Below are 21,260 nucleotides of genomic sequence, written 5' to 3' on the forward strand. Positions count from 1 at the left end.
GGAGGAAGGGGACTGCACAGGTGATCAGCACGGCTCCCGTGACACCTGAATCCCGGAGACCCCATGGCCCGCCAAGACCCAATCATCTGGAGAAATTTGCCCAGGTAAACTTCGGTATCCTCTTCCAGGAACTGGAAACCACACTGGGGTTTTGGAGAGGTGCCATCCTTTTTATTTCAGAAAGGTTTCCTGTTCCCGGGGGCGGATACACTCTCTCATGTACGGTGCTGTCATGTGAAGGGAAAATAGTATTCAACTAAATTACTGAAATCTATTTAATACTTCTTATAAAAGCCTTTGCTGGCTATGACAGCTTCAAAGGGCTTCCTGTATGGAGAAATTAGTCACATGCATTGGTCAGGTGTGATTTTCGTCCATTCTTCCACACAAACACTCTTCAAATCCTGAAGGTCCCATGGGTTCCTTCTATGAACTCTGAGCTTTAGTTCCTTCCATAAATTTCCTATGGAATTCAGGTCAGATGATGGCCGGGTGTCGATTTAAGAATGGGGTGGGATTTTCTGGGTGGGGTCTTTTTTCATCTATTTTTCGCCTGTATTTAAATTTTGTGCCGTGGCCGCCATCATTATTAATATGGCCAGCGTGTGCATAGTGCTATGTTCATGTTGTAGTTGAATTCTGTAGTAAAATGGTGCCGGAGTCAGCGCATGCACATACCACCAACTCTGGCTCCATTTTACTGAAGACACGTCCTGAGATTATCACCTAAAACAAACTCATGATATTCATGGAGACAATGTCTTCAAAAAGTGGCACCAGAGTTGGAACGTAGCACTGCATACACGCCGGCCGAAAGGTGCGATCCCTGCTTGAGATAGAAGGACGCAATCGGCATTATATAGTGAATTTCATTCTTTAGCCATTGCCTAAGTACTGTGCCAAATTAGTACAACACAAATTGACATGAGTGTTATTGCCTTAGGCCGCTTTCACATTGCGTTTTCACATACGTTCATTGGTCCCGTCGGGGAATCCGTCCGAACCTCCTCCTACCCTTGCAAAATGTGTTTCGGATGCATACAACAATAGGGCCATTGACTATAATAAAGCAGACGGAGTCAGCGTATGCTGTGTCTTGCACCATTTTTGGGCATATATGCTTTCTGCAGGCGGATACCCGAACGTAGTGCAAGACAGAGCATACGCTGGCTCTATCTGCTCCATTATAGTCAATGGCCCCGTTGGCGTATGCGTCCGAAACACTCTTTGCAGTGGGGGGGGGGTTTGGACGGATGCCCCAACGCCACCAGTGAACGAGGGTGAAAACGCAATGTGACAGGGGCCTTAAAGTAAAACAAGAGGACAATACAGCCCTCATACTTAAAAAAGCTTGTGGACCACTACTTTTAGAATTTTACATTTTAGTTAGCACCACTTTAAACAAATCAGAAAAAGTATAGATTAAAAGGTAAAGCTGATGTGTGCACGAGCTGATGTGCGTGCGATCTGATGTGTGTGAGTGCCGTCCGGAAGCAGGGGAGGACTGCAGTGGAGCATGACTGCTGTGGAGCATACCTGCTGGGAGCGCCCGCCAAAGATCGTAGGAGGACCTGGGAGCGACGCAGACGTCTGGGGTCTGGTAAGTGATTCCCCTAAGGGGGGCTAAGCTTCTGCCTTTTTGCGGGGTAAACTTACCCCCAAACCATATAGCCCTTCCCTGAAAATAAGCCTAGCACATTATTTGGGGCAAAAAATATTATAAGACAGTGTCTTTTTTTTGGGAAACCTGGTATATCTAAAAAAAAGCTTGGAGTCCACATGTACAGAACTGTGACTTTTATCCCTTTCTCTTTTGGACCTTTTCTTGAACACTTAATGTAACATTTACATCTGGTCCATTCTTCAGTTTCTGAGCACAGCTTAATTAATTTATGTTACATAGTGCAAAAATGGCAAGCCCCCTTCTTTTCTTCAGGAAACACACAAGAAAATCAGCAACTGTTAAAACAGCAACATTTATGCAGGTAACGAGGGACCATATATCTGTAAAGTGCTTTTCTGGTCAGCTGCCAATATCTTTGGAGAAACATTAGACTAGATGTCTTGCCTGCTAGAGGTATAGCCTTCATAAGTTAAGTGCTTTTGCCCTTGGGGGTTGTATGATCTTGGGGGTCTCACGATGTAGACCTTCACTGGTCCAAAAAGTTGCAGATGGGCTACTATAAATAAAAATGCTTTAAAAGTTTAGTTACAGTAAGTTTATAGCTCAGCCACACTTGTTCTCTGTCCTGCTAGTCTCTCGTGCATTATATCTTAGCAAAGTCTCCTAAAGTGTACTCATTTTAATTGACCTTTGTCATTTTTACTTTGACGGAAATAGTCTAATGTGCTTTGGCAGACTAACATCTCCTGGGAAAATTCACCCTCGTTCTAAGACAACTTCACTTTATGAAATGACTCCAACTATATTATACACAAAGCCAAGAATCTGGACTTAAAGGCGTATTCCCATCTCCAAAATCCTATCCCAATATGTAGTAGGTGTAATAATATTAATATCAGCAGATACTTCCAATTAGAAATGTAGAATAGTTCTCCTGATATAGCCATATCTCTTACCTCATGTGCAGGGCATTACAGGTTAGGTATCCATGGTTATGTCCACTCATATAGTGACAGTTAGTTGTTCATGGTCATAACCATGAATACCTAAGCTGCACATGAGTTAAGAGACATGGCTATATCAAAAGAACTATACTACATTTCTAATTGGAGGTATGTTCTGATATTGTTATTATTACACTTACGACATATTGGGAGAGGGTCTTGGGGATTTGAATACCCCTTTAAAGTGAACCTGTCAGATGCAATATACACCCAGATCTACGAGCAGTTCTGGGTGCATATTAATAGAAGAAATAGTTACGGCACAACTCAAGAAATGTAGGAAAAGAATATCATGCTTCAAAAATTTTTTATTTGTGCATAGGCAAGAAAAGTCCAACGTTTCAACCATAAATTCTGGTCTTTGTCAAGGACAAGAGTTTCTAGGATAAATAAACGGCAAAAAATTTTTTTTCAAAGCTACAAATTGTTGCTTCTGGTGGATTTATAAGGATATAAGGTGAACAGCCTTTTACACGCATTTAGAAGGAACGAGGACTCAATTGTCCCTAATCAAAAAAGTTTTTTGACTCGCTTTTTTTTCTTACAGCTTTATGACATAAGATCAATATCTAATCCATTAGTAAAGAATGTGTGACCAATCGCAGAAAATGATCTGCTATGTGAACGCAGACTTCTCCCCAGGCTCCACAAGTGACCTTCAGTGGTGATTCAGGAAGTGATTCCAGTGGAATCACTTCCTGAATCACCACTGGTAGAACGCCCCTGTGGGCATACTAACATGCTAACGAATGAGCAGTGATTCACACATACCTCACTCTTCATGGCGGTCAGCGGAGTATGGATGCGCTCTGCGCATGATCCGGAATCCTCAGCACTTCTGGTCATGTGCACTGTATCTCACTGAAGCCGAAAGCTTACACCCAGCATCAGTTTAGTACGCATGATCGGACGTCCAAGGGACACTGGTCATGTCCAGAGCACATCCATTCTCCGCCGGCCGCCATGAAGAGTGCGGTATGTGCACGTCGCTGTGCATTCATTAACACGTTAGTACGCCCACAGGGGCATGTTACCATGCTATGTAGGCCGATTAGCTAGGGGGAGAAATGCCTTCAGGAATAGTCCCCGCGCTCATTAGCATATAATATACGATCATTAGAAATACTTTTTCTAAAGATCTCTTTATTTATGCTAGTGTATACAGCGACGGTTAGGCAGGAATCACTAATATGCACCCAGAACTGCTCGTGCTTCTGGGTGCATATCACCTGACAGGTTCCCTTTAAACAACCCATTCATGCCGGCAACCTACCAACGAGTATCAATTTAAGCTAAAGAATAAGCTAGAATACAAAAAAACAAGATGAAAAAAAAAAATCTAAGCAAATTATATACCATTTTATCATTGCTATAGGCGATGAATACAGTTTTCACATCTAGAACATGTCCAAGTGCTCAGTGTTCCACGATATATTGCATTACAGAGCATAATAATGGCCGACAATGTCGTCCTACGGGGTCTTTTGCAAGTTATAAAATGTAGAAAGAGCTAAAGCAAAAAGAATACATTGTAAATGTATTCACTATATGTATACATGCAATGTTGTGGCCTTTAGATCATATGAGATAAATGTCATGAACCTCTTAATTAGATGGTCACAAAAAGTTGTGTGTCCAAGTATTATGGCAATCAAAAGAGTCAGTCCGCTGTAATACTGCAGGACACATTATTATATAAAGCAGACATCCCCAAAAGAGAGAAGAAAAAAGACCCCATAATCATACTCACCAGACCCTGAACAGGAGGACCTGTGGTGGAATGCACACGCACAGACACACATCCAGTGATACTATACTGCTTCGGCGACCTAGGACGAAGTGGAACACGAGGACCACACGTCCAGCACAGATCCTACATGCGTTTCACAGGAAGTCCTCATGCTCCAGTGCACTGCATCCCAGGTCTCCCTGCCAGCTGGCACCAATACAATATTACTGGATGTTGTGTGTGTGCGATCTGATGTGAGAGTGTGTGATCTGCTGTGTGTGTGTGATCTGCTGTGTGTGTGTGATCTGCTGTGTGTGCTTGCAATCTGAAATATGTGTGTCAGCCAGAAGCAAGGGAGAGAACCACTGTTGAACACACGAGGACCAGATGGGAGTGCCCGCCAAGGATCGCAGGAGGACCTGGGAGTGACGCAGGCATCCAGGGTCTACTATACATGATTCTCCTTTCTGCCTTTTTGTGGGGTATACTTACTCCCAACGCATGTTTCCGAGAGAATAAGTCCTCCCTGAAAATTAGCCCCAGTGCATTTTTCGGGGCAAAAAATATTATAAGATAGTGTCTTATTTTCAGAGAAACACGGTAGATCCTATCATAATATACTATGTTACTGAATCACCCATGTAACAGCGTTTCATAATGGTTAGTGAACATCATATACATTTGCAAATGACTGTAATACACAGTAAATAACAAATTATTCCATAATCGACTAAGTATGTTTGATTTCAGAAGGTACATGAAGGATGCAGGTAGAAAAAAAAAAAGCATAAACCAAAAGTAGACTTAACTCCATAGCTCTAATATACTGAAAAGCACAATGCAACAAGAGGGTTAATGTCTATGAATACCCAGCCATGATAATAGTACAGAGATGGCATGAAATATGCATGAAATGGTGGCCCAGATTTCAAAGAGTTTCTCTGCAACATCTGCATCATTCGGGAAAATCAGCCAAGGACAAGCGGGCAGCAAAGGAGACTTTGGTTTTCGGCTGGCATACTGTTTAACCCATTATTGGACTGAATGATTTAGGGGAAGGTATTTTTCCAGATAAAATATTTTTGTTCAAATCAAAGTTTATTAGAATAGAAGAAGATAATCAAACAATTGCACAGCGCGCAGGCAGAGGGTATATATCCAAGCTAGCTGCTAAAAACACAACAGTTCTATGACTACACCTGCGCCACTGGCGACCAAAAATAACAAGTACAATTCGTATGTGTTTGAAATAGGAAGAACAAGTTGAAAAAAAAGAGATAAAGAAGAGGAGGTGGAAGAAGAATTTAGAGACAGTAAAGACAACAGAAACGTGGGAAAGTAAGATGAAAGGGGAAGGGTACAAAGAGTTCCCACCCGAGTGGACGCGACCTCCTACATCAAAACCACATTTTCAAGGCTAACCTTCTAGGTACAGAAATAAGAGAATGGAAAATTACCTACATACCTGCCCCCCCGTGAATCCATAGACCCATATCCGGTGAGTCCCTGAACATGATCCACGGGGCCCACGTAGCATCAACTTTGTCCTTGTTGCCGAGTGTCTGACCTATCAAGGTCTCCATCCTGAAGATCTCGTTGCACTCTGCTATGAATTCATCCCGTGATGGGATTCTAGTTTGCTTCCAATATCTTGGAATTAGGTTTCTGGCAGCTGTTAAAAAATGTCTTAATAAACCTTTCCTAAACCCTGAAGCAGAAACATTCCCGAGGGACAGGAGAGCTAACTCTTTTGTGGACCGGATCTGCCTCAAGGAAAGTTTATTGAGTAACTGGAAAATGCTCTCCCAGAATGATCTCACCGGGGGACATGACCACCAGATATGAGTGAGGGTTCCCCTCTCCTTTTGGCATCTCCAGCACACATCAGAGGCTGATGGAAAGGCAGCATGGATACTCGCAGGACACCTATACCACCTAGATAGGATCTTGTAGCACCTTTCCTGTGATATCACATTCAGCGAAGTTTTACCAATAAAGAGAAGGATTTTGGTCCGCTCCTCAGCCGAGAATGACCTCCCCCACTCTCTCTCCCATTTCCCAAAGTACCCAGGCAAGCCGTCCCTCGCACCTCTGCATCTGAGAAACAAGTCATACAAGGTCGAAATGGTATGGCCTGGAGGATCCTTCGCTAGGCAAAGGGCCTCAAAGGGTGTGAGTGCCCTATAGATGTCTACCCTCCTAGCCATAGACACTATAAAACTTTTCAGCTGTTCGAAGAAGAACCACATATCTTGAGATTTGTTGATATCTGAAGAGTAATTATCTAGGGGTTTAATACCTGTGTCTGAGATAAAGTCACGAATAATAGGATGGTCACTCTTCCTTTTAAGGAGGAATGTTGATCTATGGAAACCCGCCTGAAAATATGAATTACTATGGACCGGTGTCAATGGACCTGGAATGGAGGACAAGTCAAGATATTTATTACCTCGGGACATAAAATTCCGCAATTGCTTTGTGATAAAGGGTACTGTGATAGAGCTGGAGCTGGGTGGTGCTCTGGTCCAAATAACTACCTTCGGATCAACATCAGATTGCGCGCTTTCGGCTTCCACCCATCTTTTCGTTTCACCTGAGTTAAATAGATCCAGAACGCACGTCCCTAAAGAGGCGTAGCTATACAAAAGGAGATTAGGGAGTCCAGTTCCTCCCATATCCCTTGATCTACTCAATATTTTGTGGGAAATACGTGGGCGTTTATGTGCCCAGACAAATTTGGTTATGCTAGATTTCAGACGTGAGAAAAAAGAGGCCGGCAATACTAAGGGGATGGTTTGGAAGTAATAAAGCAGCTTCGGTAACAGGTCCATTTTGATCGCATTTATCCTCCCAAACCATGAAAGCTGGAGTTTGTTCCAGTTATTGAGGTCTAATTCTAACTTCCTGGAAATGTGGCGGTGATTTGATTTAAAGAGGTCAAGGGGATCTGCCGTCAGTTTAATTCCTAGGTATGTCAATGAATCCACCTGCCATTTGAAGGGGAGAGAGGCTTTGAGCTGAGTCACCAGCATTGGAGGAAGAGATATATTCAGTATTTCGGATTTATGAGTATTTATTTTAAAATTACTCAGAGATCCGAACCTCTGCAATTCAGCCATTATGTTGGGTAGACTAATGAGTGGAGAGGTAACGTACAGGAGCAGATCATCTGCGAATAAAGCTAATTTATGGTCCTGTTTGTGAAATGTAACCCCTTTAATTGATATATTGCTCCTCAATGCCACCGCCAGATGTTCCATGGTCAGAATATATAATAATGGGGAAAGGGGGCACCCTTGTCTTGTTCCATTACATATTTTAAAGGAATCTGAGAGGGAGCCATTTATTTTGATTTGTGCTGTGGGCGAAGAGTAGAGTGCTGTAACTCTGTTCATCATGTGCTCTCCCAACCCTATGTTTTTAAGGACCTGAAACATGAAACCCCAGTGCACCCTGTCAAACGCCTTCTCTGCATCTACCGACAGAATGCACATGGGGATCCCGTGACGTCTTGCGCCGTCAATCAGGGAGATGGTCCTCAGGGTGTTGTCCCTGGCTTCTCTTCTGGGCACGAAACCCACCTGGTCTGGATTTACCAGTCTGGGAAGAAGGTCTCGTAATCTATTTGATATCATTTTAGAATAAAGCTTGATATCTAGATTTATGAGCGAGATCGGTCTATAGTTGCAGCAAAGAGATGCGTCCTTCCCTGGTTTTGGTATAACTGTGATGTGGGCCATCAACGCCTGGGGAGGGAACGCACCCCCTGCAGATATATATCTACAGACCGATAGGAACAGAGGATTTAGAAGTTCTGAAAATTGTTTATAGAAACCCGCTGAGAACCCGTCTGGACCTGGGCTTTTCCCTGACTTCAAATCTGAGACTACCGCATTGACCTCCTCCAGGGAGAAGTCCTCTTCCAGCTCCAGTAAGGTATCATTTGAGATGGAAGGGAGATTATGGGATTTCAGGTAAGCTTTAACATCATCTTGAGTCCCATATGGCGCTATGTGTCCCGATTGTCCCCTAATATCATAAAGCGCCTTGTAGTATGTGCGGAAGCCTGCTAAAATGTCCTGGTTGCTATGCAAATGACCATCACTTCCTGGGTCTTTTATGAAAGGGATGTAAGTATTCATGGAGCGGGGATGGAGGGCCCTTGCAAGAAGCTTCCCACTTCTATTGCCCAGTTGATAAAAGCGGCTTTTGAGACGTTCTCTTAAGCCCCTGGATTTCTGGTCTAATACCTCTAGTAATTTATGTCTGGTTGTAGAGAGTTGTGCGTAGGTTGTAGGAGATGAGTCCCGTTTGTGTTTGCTCTCTAGTGAGGCAATCTGGTTAGATAACTGCGTTATTTCAATGGCTCTTTCTTTTTTCAGGCGGGTACCATGTGAGATCAAAATGCCCCTTAATACACATTTCAGTGATTCCCACTGGATTGCAGGAGAAGTGGTATCACATTCATGATCTCTAATAAAGTTATGAATTGACTGGGTAAGGTCCGCTTTGCATAACTGATCCTGTAATAGGTTTTCATTCAGTCGCCAGGTGAAATTTGATTTGACACGAGGCCCTAACTGAATCGATAAGTAAATGGGAGCGTGGTCTGACCATATTATATTACCTATGGTCGCTTCTACTGTCATGTCTAGGAGGGCATGAGAAATGTGGAAGGAGTCAATTCTGCTATAGACAGAATGGACCGAGGAATAGAAGCTGTAATCTTTGGTGTCCGGATGAAGAATCCTCCATATGTCCACCAATCTCAGACCATGCATGTGCTTTTTGACCCTTTGTATGACTGAGGCCGGATAGGACGACTTACCCGAGGACACATCGAGGGCCGGGTTCATTGGTAGATTAAAATCGCCTCCTAATATCACCGGAGAGGAGTCCGCAAAATCTTCCAGAATTTTCCTCCCGTCTGCACAGAATCTGTCCTGCCCCTGGTTAGGAAAGTATATGTTAGCAATAACAAAGATATTGGTTTTCCAAGAAAGCTTTAAGAAAATATATCTTCCCTTGGGGTCGATACAGGAGTCTAACACCTCTGGTATGAAGGACCTATGAAATGCCACGGAAACCCCCTTAGACTTAGCATCAGGATTCGAGCTATGGTGCCAAATCGGGTAGTAAGCCGAGGAACACTTAGGAATTGCATCTGACCTAAAGTGAGTTTCCTGAAGCATCAAGATGGCCACCCGTTGCTTATGACAGGAATATGCTATCTGTTTTCTTTTTTCAGGGACATTCAAACCTTTAACGTTGAAGGAGCAAAACTTGACACTATCCATAATGCAGGTCAGCTGGAAGCATGATGTGGTATCTGGGGGCTGGTCCAGTCAGGTGAGAGGGAAGGATAGAGAAGAAAGAAAGACAGAGAAAAGAAAGAGCAAGGTTTAGGTCAAAGGACCTAAAAGGTGGGTAAGGAACCCTAGTATTAAGTGGTGCAAAATTTCCATGGCAATGGATTGCCATTTGCACTAAGGGGGGTTAGAGGAAGCCAAGAACGGCAGCGAGTCCGTTCCTTACCCCCCGCCTCTAATACAATATGATATATCATTATAAAGCGCACTAACTATATGCTCCCGCTAAAACTTTATCATCTAAAGAAAAGTAAACATCATAACAGGCTATTATTCTAGGCATTGACCCCAATCAGCATTCCCGGTAGGTAAGCAAAGTGTTCAGATCAGGGACAAGATTCTAGTAATTGTAAAAAACAAGAAAATCACATGGGTCTCCCGGGCTTATTTCTCAAAAGGCCCAAATCTTCGCCTCTAGACGGTCCAGCCCCACAGGGTCCAGTCAGTAAAGGCTAGGGGAAGACACTCCCAACCAGGTCCACCAGGTGGAGGGTCCAAGTGGATCTATAACACAAACAGTTTACTGCTTCCTCCTATGAGGTTTAAGTAGTACTTGACCCAATGTCAGAACCTCTGATAACACCTGTGAAATAACACAATGCTAGTCTGGAAAGAAGCAATATTAGGTGACAGGAGAAAGACTTTCAACAAATCACAGTAACTTGCAACGATGCCTTTGATGCAGTTTCATGGAAAGGCCCTCCCCTGTGGCTCCAGGGATAATTGGCTATCATGCCGGAAGGGCCCATGAAGGTTATCCCCAGTAGGAAACAGGGGTGCTACACAGGACCGCTACCCTGTCGGATTGCTCTTGTCAGGACCTCTTTGTCTCCCATGGCGACGGACTGGCTGCCATACTGGGGGTTCCACAGGGAGTTGGGGGCCTGAGGGCCAATCCGGCAGTCCTACCATAGGAAGCTCGAAAGTCCCTAAGAACTTAGCCAGATCTCAGAGTTTGCGAAAGATTGCTGATTTCCCATCCTTATGCGCTGTCAGCTGGAAGGGGAAACCCCATCTATATGGAATGTTTCTGTCCTGGAGGTGTTGGAGCAGGGGTTTTAATGCTCTTCGCAGCTGCAGAGTGCGTCTAGCCAGATCCGGTAATATCTGGACCTGGGACCCCTGGTAGTTGATGGATCCTGCCTGCCGCACCGCGGACATGATGGAGTCCTTTACCTTATAAAAGTGGACTCTACATATTATGTCCCTTGGACGTGAATCTGGAGGGGATTTGGGACCCAGGGCCCTATGTATGCGGTCTAACTCAATCGGCCCAGAGCTTTGTTCTCCCAGAATTTGAGCAAAGAGCTTCTGTGCCATGGCCTCCAGTTCAGGCGTGCCAATACTTTCAGGGATGCCACGGATACGGACATTATTTCGCCGATTACGGTTCTCTAAGTCCTCTTGCCCTGAAGTGAGCTCATCAATCTTTGCTGAGTGGCTAAGTAATATTTTCCTTTGTAGGGACAACTCAGCAGTGATGGCTTCCTGGGACTTCTCCACCTCCTCTACCCTGTATGTGAATTCAGATTTCAGTGCCTGCAGCTCTTTCTTATAAGTATTCTCAAGCCTGCTAGCAAATCTGTCCAAATCTTTTTTTGTAGGCAAAGCCTTGATAGATTTACTTATCTCATGTAGATTAGGCAGATCTCCCTCATTGTCCTCCTCACTGGAAAAGTCCTGCTGTGATTTCCCCGGGTCCTGCTGTGTCTGTGTTTGACTTTCCCGGGGCTGTGAGTTTTCCATGAGGGAGGCAGACGCCATCATTGATCTAGTGTTCCTGACGGCTGCTGAGGTGCTATGGCTGAGGAAACGATCCATGCTGCTCTCTGTCTCCTTTATCTCACCTCGGTGTCTGGTGACTTTCCTGGATCTGCCCATAAGCAGGGAGATGTTAATGTGCTCTAATAGAGGCTAATGGGGGAAGTTCAGGACAGAGCTCCCAGCAAGTGCAGCTCACTCGGCCATCAGCAAGCCACGCCCCCCTATTAGATAAAATATTTTAATTACAGGTTTCTAACGTTTAAACTAATGACCTTCAATTCTTAATAGAGAAATAATAGCTGGAGTCTTTCTGAACCAAACAGCCTTATTATTAATCATTTCAACCAATACGCCTTTTTCTTTCTTTTACAATAAGTAGTGTATTATCAGAGATATTTTCAGATTGCTCCACAAAAATACAGAAAAAATGAGTTATCAGTTAAAAAAATTACCTTTATGGTACATGGAGGTGAAGAATCTTAGATGACATTGTGGTTATTTGCTAGAATTGATATACTACAGGTATGAAAGGTGCCCTAATCAGCAGACAGGTCCTCAGGTTTGTGTCCACCACACTACATTAATTACCCGTCGATATGTGAGTAGCACTATTGAAGGGGGCTGGCGGACTGGTTATTTCAACAGCTAAGCCAGCCCCCTTCTTTATCGATACATTAGCCGCCACAGTAAAGGGGGCTGGTTTAGCTAATGAAATCAGCGACTTATTTACAAAATTAAACCAATTAAGTTTATTATTTTTACAAGGAACAACTCTTTTAATATGTCCAACAAGTGGAATTCAGCAAATAGTGTTTCACTTACCTGCAGAATCCTCTGGAGTATGGATGGAAGTGAGATATATGCAGCCATACTATTCAGGACTTCCATCGTTAGACTCTTTAAAGCTAAAAAAGAAAAATCAGAAATAAATTGGGTCCAGGATGTCATATGGGAAATCTATAAATTGCAAGCAACTCACAGAAATACATAAACAATTAAAATTAGTGCAAGTGAAAAGCCAGTCTGTTTACCAAAGCAACAAACCTGAGTCCAGTTCTAATTTTTTAGAGCCATTTTTTAGAAGCAGTTACCTGATTGGTTGCTATGGATAAATACTTTATTCCTGCTTATTTTGATCATCTATAATAATCTCCGGTATTAAATAGATCCATAAGTTAAATGAATAGCAAGCGCACCTGCTTAAAATAACTGCATTTTGTAGACAAATGGAATATAATTATGGTAAGGGTACTTTCACACGTGTGTTGTTGTTTTTTTTGGCGCAATCCGCTGTTTTGGGAAACAGCGGAATCCGTTAACGGATTCCGCTGTTTCCTATAGACTTGCATTGATGACGGATTGTGCCAAAAGTACCTGCGTTGCGTCCGTTGGCCGACGCTCCGTTGCTTCCGCGTTGCTTCCGCCGACCGGAAGCAACGCAGAATGTAACGTTAAATGCTTACGTAAAAATGACGCCAAGCAACGGATTCCGTTAAAATTTATAATGGTTCCCTATGGTAGCGGATTCTGTTGCTAAGTGCTTAACAACGGAATCCGCTGCTGGATTCCGCTAATTTCTACTGAGCATGCCCAGAATGAAAAAAAATGAAAAAAAGAAAAAAACCAGAGCCGACGGATTCCGTTAGACGGACGCCTAACGGACGCCAAACGGATGAAACGGTCCGTTATTTCACAGGAATCAGCTAACGGATTACTGTGAAATAACGGATCCGTTGCATCCGTTGACACCACAAAAATAACAGATGCGTCTAGACGACGCAGCAACGAACCCAGCGGATTTCGCCCAACGCAAGTATGAAACTAGCCTAACAGGTGTGGGCAATATGAAAATCACACCTGAAACCAGATAAAAAAAGGGAGAAGTGGACACAATCTTTACATTGTGTGTCTGTATGGAGAACAGAAAGAGAAGAAAAGAACTGTCTGAGGACTTGAGAAGCAATATAGTTGAAAAACATCAATAATCTCAAGGTTACAAGTCTATCTCCAGAGATCCTGATGTTCCTTTTTCCACGGTTCGCAACACACCGTATATACTGGCGTATAAGACGACTTTTTACCCCCTTAAAATAATGGCTACAGTGGGGGGTCGTCTTATACGCCGGATATACGGGGGGGGGGGGGGGGTGTATATATATATATGTACACTGCAGCGTCCAGGGGAGGTGGGGGCAGCAGCTCTGGAGCACAGGGGAACGCTGCGGGCTGCAGCCTTTGATCTCCTGCACCCGCTCATATAATATGCACAGCCGCTGTCCATCTCCAATGGTGCTGAAATCGCACGCAGTGAGGGGCTGGGGCAGTGGTGCATACTATATGAGCCTGCGTCCCAGTGTGATGGCACATGCCCACCCCTGTGTTAGATTTGGCCCCCAGGCTGCTGCTCATTCTAAAATAAAAAAGCTTTACTTACCCCTGCAGCGTTTCTCCCCGTGTCCCTGCTTCCAGTGTGATCAGGCAGGCAGAGATCTCAGTCTGCTGTGCCGATCACATGACCGCACTGAGAACCAGGAAGTGGAAGAACAGAAGCACGGAGCCAGACAGGAGGAGATCAGCGCTGGAGGAGATAAGGAAAGAGGGTTTTATTTTACTTTGGGCAGCAGCCTAGGGGCCATATCTGACACAGGGGGACTTGTGCGATCTATAGGGGCCATGGGCAGAACTATGGGGGCGATATCTGACACAGGGGGACTTGTGCGATCTATATAGGGGCCATGGGCAGCACTATGGGGGAGATATCTAACACAGGGGGACTTGTGCAATCTATAGGGACCATGGGCAGCACTATGGGGGCGATATCTGACACAGGGGGACTTGTGCGATCTATATAGGGGCCATGGGCAGCACTATGGGGGCGATATCTAACACAGGGGGACTTGTGCGATCTATAGGGACCATGGGCAGCACTATGGGGGAGATATCTAACACAGGGGGACTTGTGCGATCTATAGGGACCATGGGCAGCACTATGGGGGAGATATCTAACACAGGGGGACTTGTGCGATCTATATAGGGGCCATGGGCAGCACTATGGGGGCGATATCTAACACAGGGGGACTTGTGCGATCTATAGGGACCATGGGCAGCACTATGGGGGCGATATCTAACACAGGGGGACTTGTGCGATCTATATAGGGGCCATGGGCAGCACTATGGGGGCGATATCTAACACAGGGGGACTTGTGCGATCTATAGGGACCATGGGCAGCAATATGGGGGCGATATATAACACAGGGGGACTTGTGCGATCTATATAGGAGCCATGGGCAGCACTATGGGGGCGATATCTAACACAGGGGGACTTGTGCGATCTATAGGGGCCATGGGCAGCACTATGGGGGCGATATCTAACACAGGGGGACTTGTGCGATCTATAGGGGCCATGGGCAGCAGCATGGGGGCGTTATCTAACACGGGAACGTGTGCAATCCATAGGGGACCATAGGCAGCACAGGGGAACGTGTGCCATCACAAGGGGGCTATATTCAATATAAGGGGGCCATATCCAGATTAAGGGGGCTAATTTTAGGATGGGGGGCTATGAGGGACATATACCCTATATGATTTGTTAGAGGGACACTGGCATTATAAGATGGACCCCATTTAACATTAAAAAAAAAAATTCTCTTTTCCTTCACCAAATTTGGGGGTGCGTCTTATAATCAGGTGCGTCTTATAAAGCGAAAAATACGGTATATATCATACAGCAGGGGTCGGGAACCTATGGCTCGCGAGCCAGATATGGCTCTTTTGATGGCCGTATCTGGCTCGCAGACAGGGCTCCTACCTGTCTATGGGCAAATGCCGGGGCCCTGGAGAGCCGGGGGGCCCACTCGGCCTCGTCAGTTCTCCTGTCCCTTGGCCGGGGCCCACTCGCCTTTATAGTTCTGCTGTCCCCGGCCGAGTTCCGGGGACCGCAGTCCTCGGCAGCAATCTGCGGCGCCGTCACTTTAAGGCGCGCAGACATCCTGTTTTGAATTTCATCTGTGGGCGGAGCTACCGCCTTCTCAGTCCCACAGATGAAGGAGGCGAGCTTCTGTCCGGCGCTGTGTGGGCCCCCTCTCCACCGTGACCTAATCGGGTAAATGCCCTCCCCGCCTCCCCATTATGGGCCCCGGTGAGCTGCTTCTAACCCCCCAGATGTATGCCCTGCCAATCCCCCCCCCCCCGCCGATGCCGCGGGTGCTGTACCCGCCGAGCCGCGGGTGCAGGCCCCACAGAGCAGCAGAGTTGTGTGTATTTGTCTGTATGTAGCAGAGTTGTATGTGTTTGTCTGTATGTAGCAGAGTTGTATGTGTTTGTCTGTATGTAGCAGAGTTGTGTGTGTTTGTCTGTATGTAGCAGAGTTGTATGTGTTTGTCTGTATGTAGCAGAGTTGTATGTGTTTGTCTGTATGTAGCAGAGTTGTATGTGTTTGTCTGTATGTAGCAGAGTTGTATGTGTTTGTCTGTATGTAGCAGAGTTGTATGTGTTTGTCTGTATGTAGCAGAGTTGTGTGTGTTTGTCTGTATGTAGCAGAGTTGTGTGTGTTTGTATGTAGCAGAGTTGTATGTGTTTGTCTGTATGTAGCAGAGTTGTATGTGTTTGTCTGTATGTAGCAGAGTTGTGTGTGTGTGTTTGTCTGTATGTAGCAGAGTTGTGTGTGTTTGTCTGTATGTAGCAGAGTTGTGTGTGTTTGTATGTAGCAGAGTTGTGTGTGTGTTTGTCTGTATGTAGCAGAGTTGTATGTGTTTGTCTGTATGTAGCAGAGTTGTGTGTGTTTGTCTGTATGTAGCAGAGTTGTGTGTGTTTGTCTGTTTGTAGCAGAGTTGTGTGTGTTTGTCTGTTTGTAGCAGAGTTGTGTGTGTTTGTCTGTTTGTAGCAGAGTTGTGTGTGTCTGTTTGTAGCAGAGTGTAGTACCATTGTTTCAGTCCAGTTGTGGCTATATACAGCAGGGAGGAGCATTCCTTGCTGTACTAAGTGAACATTGGAGCGATTGATCTGTCAATGGCCCTTTAAAAACATATTGTACGGCTCTCGCGGAATTAAAATTAACATGTTGCAATCAAAGCAGACTTTTTTTCATTTGGGAGCGGGGTAGTCTTATACAGTGAGTATATCCCAAATTCTATATTTTTAGGGCAGAAGTTGGGGGTCGTCTTATACGCCCAGTCGTCTTATACGCCGGCATATACGGTAATCAAGAAATTTACAACCCATGGCCCTATAGCTAATCTTCCTGGACACAGACGGCAGAGAGAAAAAATGATGAATGGTTGCAACACAGGATAATCTGAATGGTGGATAAGCAGCCCCAATCAGGTTTCAAAGAAATTCAAGCTGTCCTGCAGGCTCAGGGTACATCAGTGTCACACTGAACTATCTGTTGAAATTTGAATGAAATGAAACACTATCACAGGACACAAAGGAGAACCCTACTGCTGACACAGAGACAATTTGCCAAAATGTATATGAGTAAGCTAAAATCCTTCTGCTAAAGCGTCTTATGCACAGATAAAACACAGTCCCTACAGTCAAATATGGTGGAGGTTCAAAGATGTTTTGGTGTTGTTTTGCTGCCTTTTAAACTGGATGCTTTGACTGTGTGCAAAGCATCATGAAATCTGAAGATTACCAAAGGATTTTGGGTCATAATTAGTGATGGAGTGTAAAATTCGGGATCCGTGTCGGATATCTAGTATCAGTGCACAGACTCTGGACACGGAATTCTTAGGGAACTCCGTGAAACTATATTAATTCGGCCATCCATATAATAATAATAATAATAATAATAATAAAAAACAGAAAGGAAAAAGAAAGAAAATAGAGAAGAAGGAGCATTATACTTATTAAGTCTCCCACGCGGCTGTAACATTACTTCCGGGCTGCTGATTACCCTCATACATAATCACTGCTTCCCCCACCCACCAATAGTCCTGGTGTCTGTGGTTGGTTGCAGTCAGACCACACCCTTACCCTGTGTGACAGCATGTCGGACTGCTGGGAATCACACACTTTCTTCTAGTCTATAGTGGTGTAAAAATAACTAAATAAAAAAATTGGAGTAGGGTTCTCCATATTATGATACCAAGCACAGATAAAGCATACGGCTACAGGCTGCAGCCCCCACCCTTGTGCTTAATCTTGACTGTGTATCAAAATAAGAGGGACCACATGTGGATTTTTAAAAAAATATTTAATTAATTTTTAAAAAAAACAGTGTGCAGTCCCCCCAATTTTGATACCCTGCCATGATAAAGCAGACAGCTGGGGGCTGGTATTCTCAGGCTAGGGAGAACCGTGGTTATTGGACCCCTGCCAGCCTAAAAATAGCAACGTGCAGCCGCCCAGAATTGTCGCATCCATTAGATGCGACAATCGTGGCACTTTTCCAGGCTCATTCCGATTGCCCTAGTGCGGTGGCAATTGAAGTAATGTATGGGGTAATGAGAGCTCACCAATAATACCTAGATTAGTAATGGGAGTTATCTAGGAGATCCCCTCCATTACTAATCTGTAAGTGAAAAGAAATAAATACAAACACAAAAATATTCCTTTATTTGAAATAAAATGCAAACCCCACACACTCTTTCACCCCTTTATTAACCCCCAAAACACCCAAATCCAACGTAATCTACATGAGGTTCCACGATGATTTTGGATCTGCTACATCCTGCAGTCGCAGAGCGCGGGCACAGAAAATGACTGCCTGCTGCAGGCAGAGACTGCAACTGTGAGCGATGATGTCACTGAATTTATGTGCAGTCATAGTTGGAGGTTCCCATGGTGCCCCACCTGTGACCGCAGGTAAACTGATCTCATTGAAGTCAGTTACCTCACCTCAGGTGAACGGAGTTCAATGAGACCTGCATCTCCTGGCAGAAAACTGCGGGGTTTTTTTTGCCAAGAGATACAGATTTGGTACTGAAATGTATACACCATAGTCCTGCACCAAATCTGCGTCTTCTGGCAACAAAAACATCAAAACACGATGCGGTTTTGATGCCATTTTTTGCCAGGAGATGCAGGTTTGGGGCAGGAATACGGTGTACAAATTTTAGCACTAAATCTGCATTTCATGAAAAATAAAAGCACAAAAACTTTTTTGACACCGTTTTTCTGCCAGAAGCATTTTAGCACCAAATTTCCATCTCTAGAGAGAAAACCACAGTGGACTTATTGTCTGTTGAGACATAGCATCCTGCTCTTTTTGAAGGGCGGCCCTCAGGCCATTGAGGTTCTAGGAAGCAGAGTAACGAGTCCCCTACTGTTGCACCGAACACCGAGCATTTCCTCACTACGGCATAACATCATAATCAGCCCTACTATGAATCCTATTGCAGCTCTTGCAAAACAGATGTACAGTCTGACTCTGTAAGTGACAGATCTACGGTCAATAGTTTTGCAACAGCAACAGGACACCTCAGGTTTGGTGGTTTCTGCACCCAGCCTAAACCTGAGTCCACGAGTGGCCCTTACGGATAGGTTTTCTGGAAGGTGGAATTTTTGTGGTATTTCGGGAAGCTTGTAAACTCCATTTCAAGCTTTGTCTCGCTCCTCTGAGACTAAGGAACAACGGGTTGGGACTGTTTTCTTTTTCCTTTAGGGGACCCTCAATCCTGGGTCTTTTCCGTTCAATAAATCTTGCAGTTTCTCCGCTTGGTGGATGAGCTTTGCGACTCTGGGCCTCATCTATGATGATCCTCCACATGTGCATCTCAGTTTGTCCTACCTGCTGAGGCTGTCCTAGGTATGATAACTGAGATATTTCAATCCTCTTGATAGTTCACCAATATAATGAATTTCCAGTTTGCTCTGAGCCATAGTATCGCCTGCGGTATTTTGGCAAAAGCCATCCCAATTTTGCTATCGACTTTGCGCCTCTTCAACAGGGGTGTTTTACGCAAACTGTGTATAATGTAAACCTTTACATAGGGGCCTTTCCCCACGAATGCATTTTTTGCTGTCCTTGAAGCCCTTCCTATTCCTATTATATTAGGCCTTCCCTGATTGGTTATACACAATCCTATAGTTGACTGGCAGTCCAAAGATATGGTTAGGTGGAGTGATTTCTGTAATAATAACTGCCCGAATGTGATTCTCTCTACCGTTTCCACTAAAACCTTATCTTCTTTGAGGATGTAATCACAAAAAGAGGTGTCAAGAATTTCCCCCTTATCGTGCTTATGATTACCCAATTGACTTGCTCCCTGCAGCAAAAATACCCAAATTCAGAGTATACAAGCTTTCTGTCCCTGAAAAGCAGGCTATGAAAGGCTACATCTCTGAAATTCTTGCTAAGGGACATATTAGACCCTCCTCTTCTCCTGGGGCGGTGGGGTTTTTCTTTGTCAAGAAAAAAAGATGTTATGGACAAGCTTCAATGTTTTCTTCTTGCATTGATATACTTTTTTTTATAGTACACGATTACGTTGGGCTTATGTTAACTGATATTTGTTGAACTTTATATATTTGAATAAAAACTACAGTTATAAACAAAAAAAAAGTGGGTCTGCGTCCTTATTGAGATTCTTATGGGCTAAATCTGATAACCATCCGAGACCCTTATTCCCTGCCGCTCATTCCTGATTTATTTAATCAGCGATCCCACCAGCAACCTGACCTGGCAGGGATCGCTGGAGCGTCGCTACACGGGTTGCTGGTGAGCTGTCAAACAGGCAGATCTAACCAGCAACCAGTGACCAGCCCCCAGCCAGCAGCGACGCGTGGAAGCGATGCTGCGCTTGGTAACTAAGGTAAATATTGGGTAACCAACCCGATCTTTACCTTGGTTACCAGTGCACACCACTTAGCGCTGGCTCCCTGCACTCCTAGCCAGAGTACACATCGGGTTAATTACCCAATGTGTAGTCTGGCTATGTGTGCAGAGAGCAGGGAGCCGGTACTGACAGCATGAGAGCGGCGGAGGCTGGTAACGAAGGTAAATATCGGGTAACCAAGGAAAGGGCTTCTTGGTTACCCGATATTTACATTGGTTACCAGCGTCCGCAGAAGCTGGCTCCCCGCTCACTGCACTTTCAGTTGTTGCTCTCTCGCTGTCACACACAGCGATGTGTGCTTCACAGCGGGAGAGCAACAACTAAAAAATGGCCCAGGACATTCAGCAACATCCAGCGACCTCACAGCAGGGGCCAGGTTGTTGCTGGATGTCACACACAGCAACATCGCTAGCAACATCGCTGCTACGTCACAAAAGTCGTGCCTCAGCAGCGATGTTGCTATTGATGTTGCTTAGTGAGACGTGGCCTTTAGGAAGGACTATAATCTGATTAGAATCAGAGAAAAGGATAAGGGGAAAAGGGACTTTAATACTCCTGAAGGGCATTATAAAAATCTATCTGTTTTGACCATTTTTCAACATTTTGACAATGATATCTTTCGTCATCTGCTGGGCAGATTTCTGGAGGTATACCTTGATGACTTTTTAATTTACTTGCCCAAGTTTAAGACACATGAGGTACATGTCACGCAGATTTTACGGGCTAATAAACTGTATCCTAAATATGAAAAATGTGTATTCGCCGTACAGAAGGTTCAATTTTTGGGTTGCCTGGTGTCCTCTTTGGGTTTCGGGATGGACCCTGATAAGGTCCGTGCTGTACTATTATGAGAGCCTCTGGAAAATCTGAAAGCCTTAGGCTATGTGCACACAGTGCTTTTTCATAGTGTTTTTTAGTGCAGTTTTGTTAAAAAACTGCATGCAAATCCTTAAGCCAGAAAAGTCAATGAGAATCTAGAAGTTGTGTGCA

The 21,260-nt window shown here is 44.6% G+C and overlaps 1 protein-coding gene across 3 annotated transcripts in view; it reads right to left on the reverse strand.

The window, feature by feature from the left end:
• The window catches only part of VPS8 (VPS8 subunit of CORVET complex), a 347,729-nt gene that overhangs the window by 79,418 nt on the left and 247,051 nt on the right, over nt 1-21,260 (reverse strand). For all 3 annotated transcript variants that reach the window (XM_075317598.1, XM_075317599.1, XM_075317597.1), the window contains one exon: nt 12,313-12,395. In XM_075317598.1, coding sequence (XP_075173713.1) covers nt 12,313-12,395 — 83 coding nt within the window. The remainder of the gene's footprint in view (nt 1-12,312; nt 12,396-21,260) is intronic.

This window comes from Anomaloglossus baeobatrachus, chromosome 7 (genome assembly GCF_048569485.1).
Source record: "Anomaloglossus baeobatrachus isolate aAnoBae1 chromosome 7, aAnoBae1.hap1, whole genome shotgun sequence".
Lineage (NCBI taxonomy): Eukaryota > Metazoa > Chordata > Amphibia > Anura > Aromobatidae > Anomaloglossus > Anomaloglossus baeobatrachus.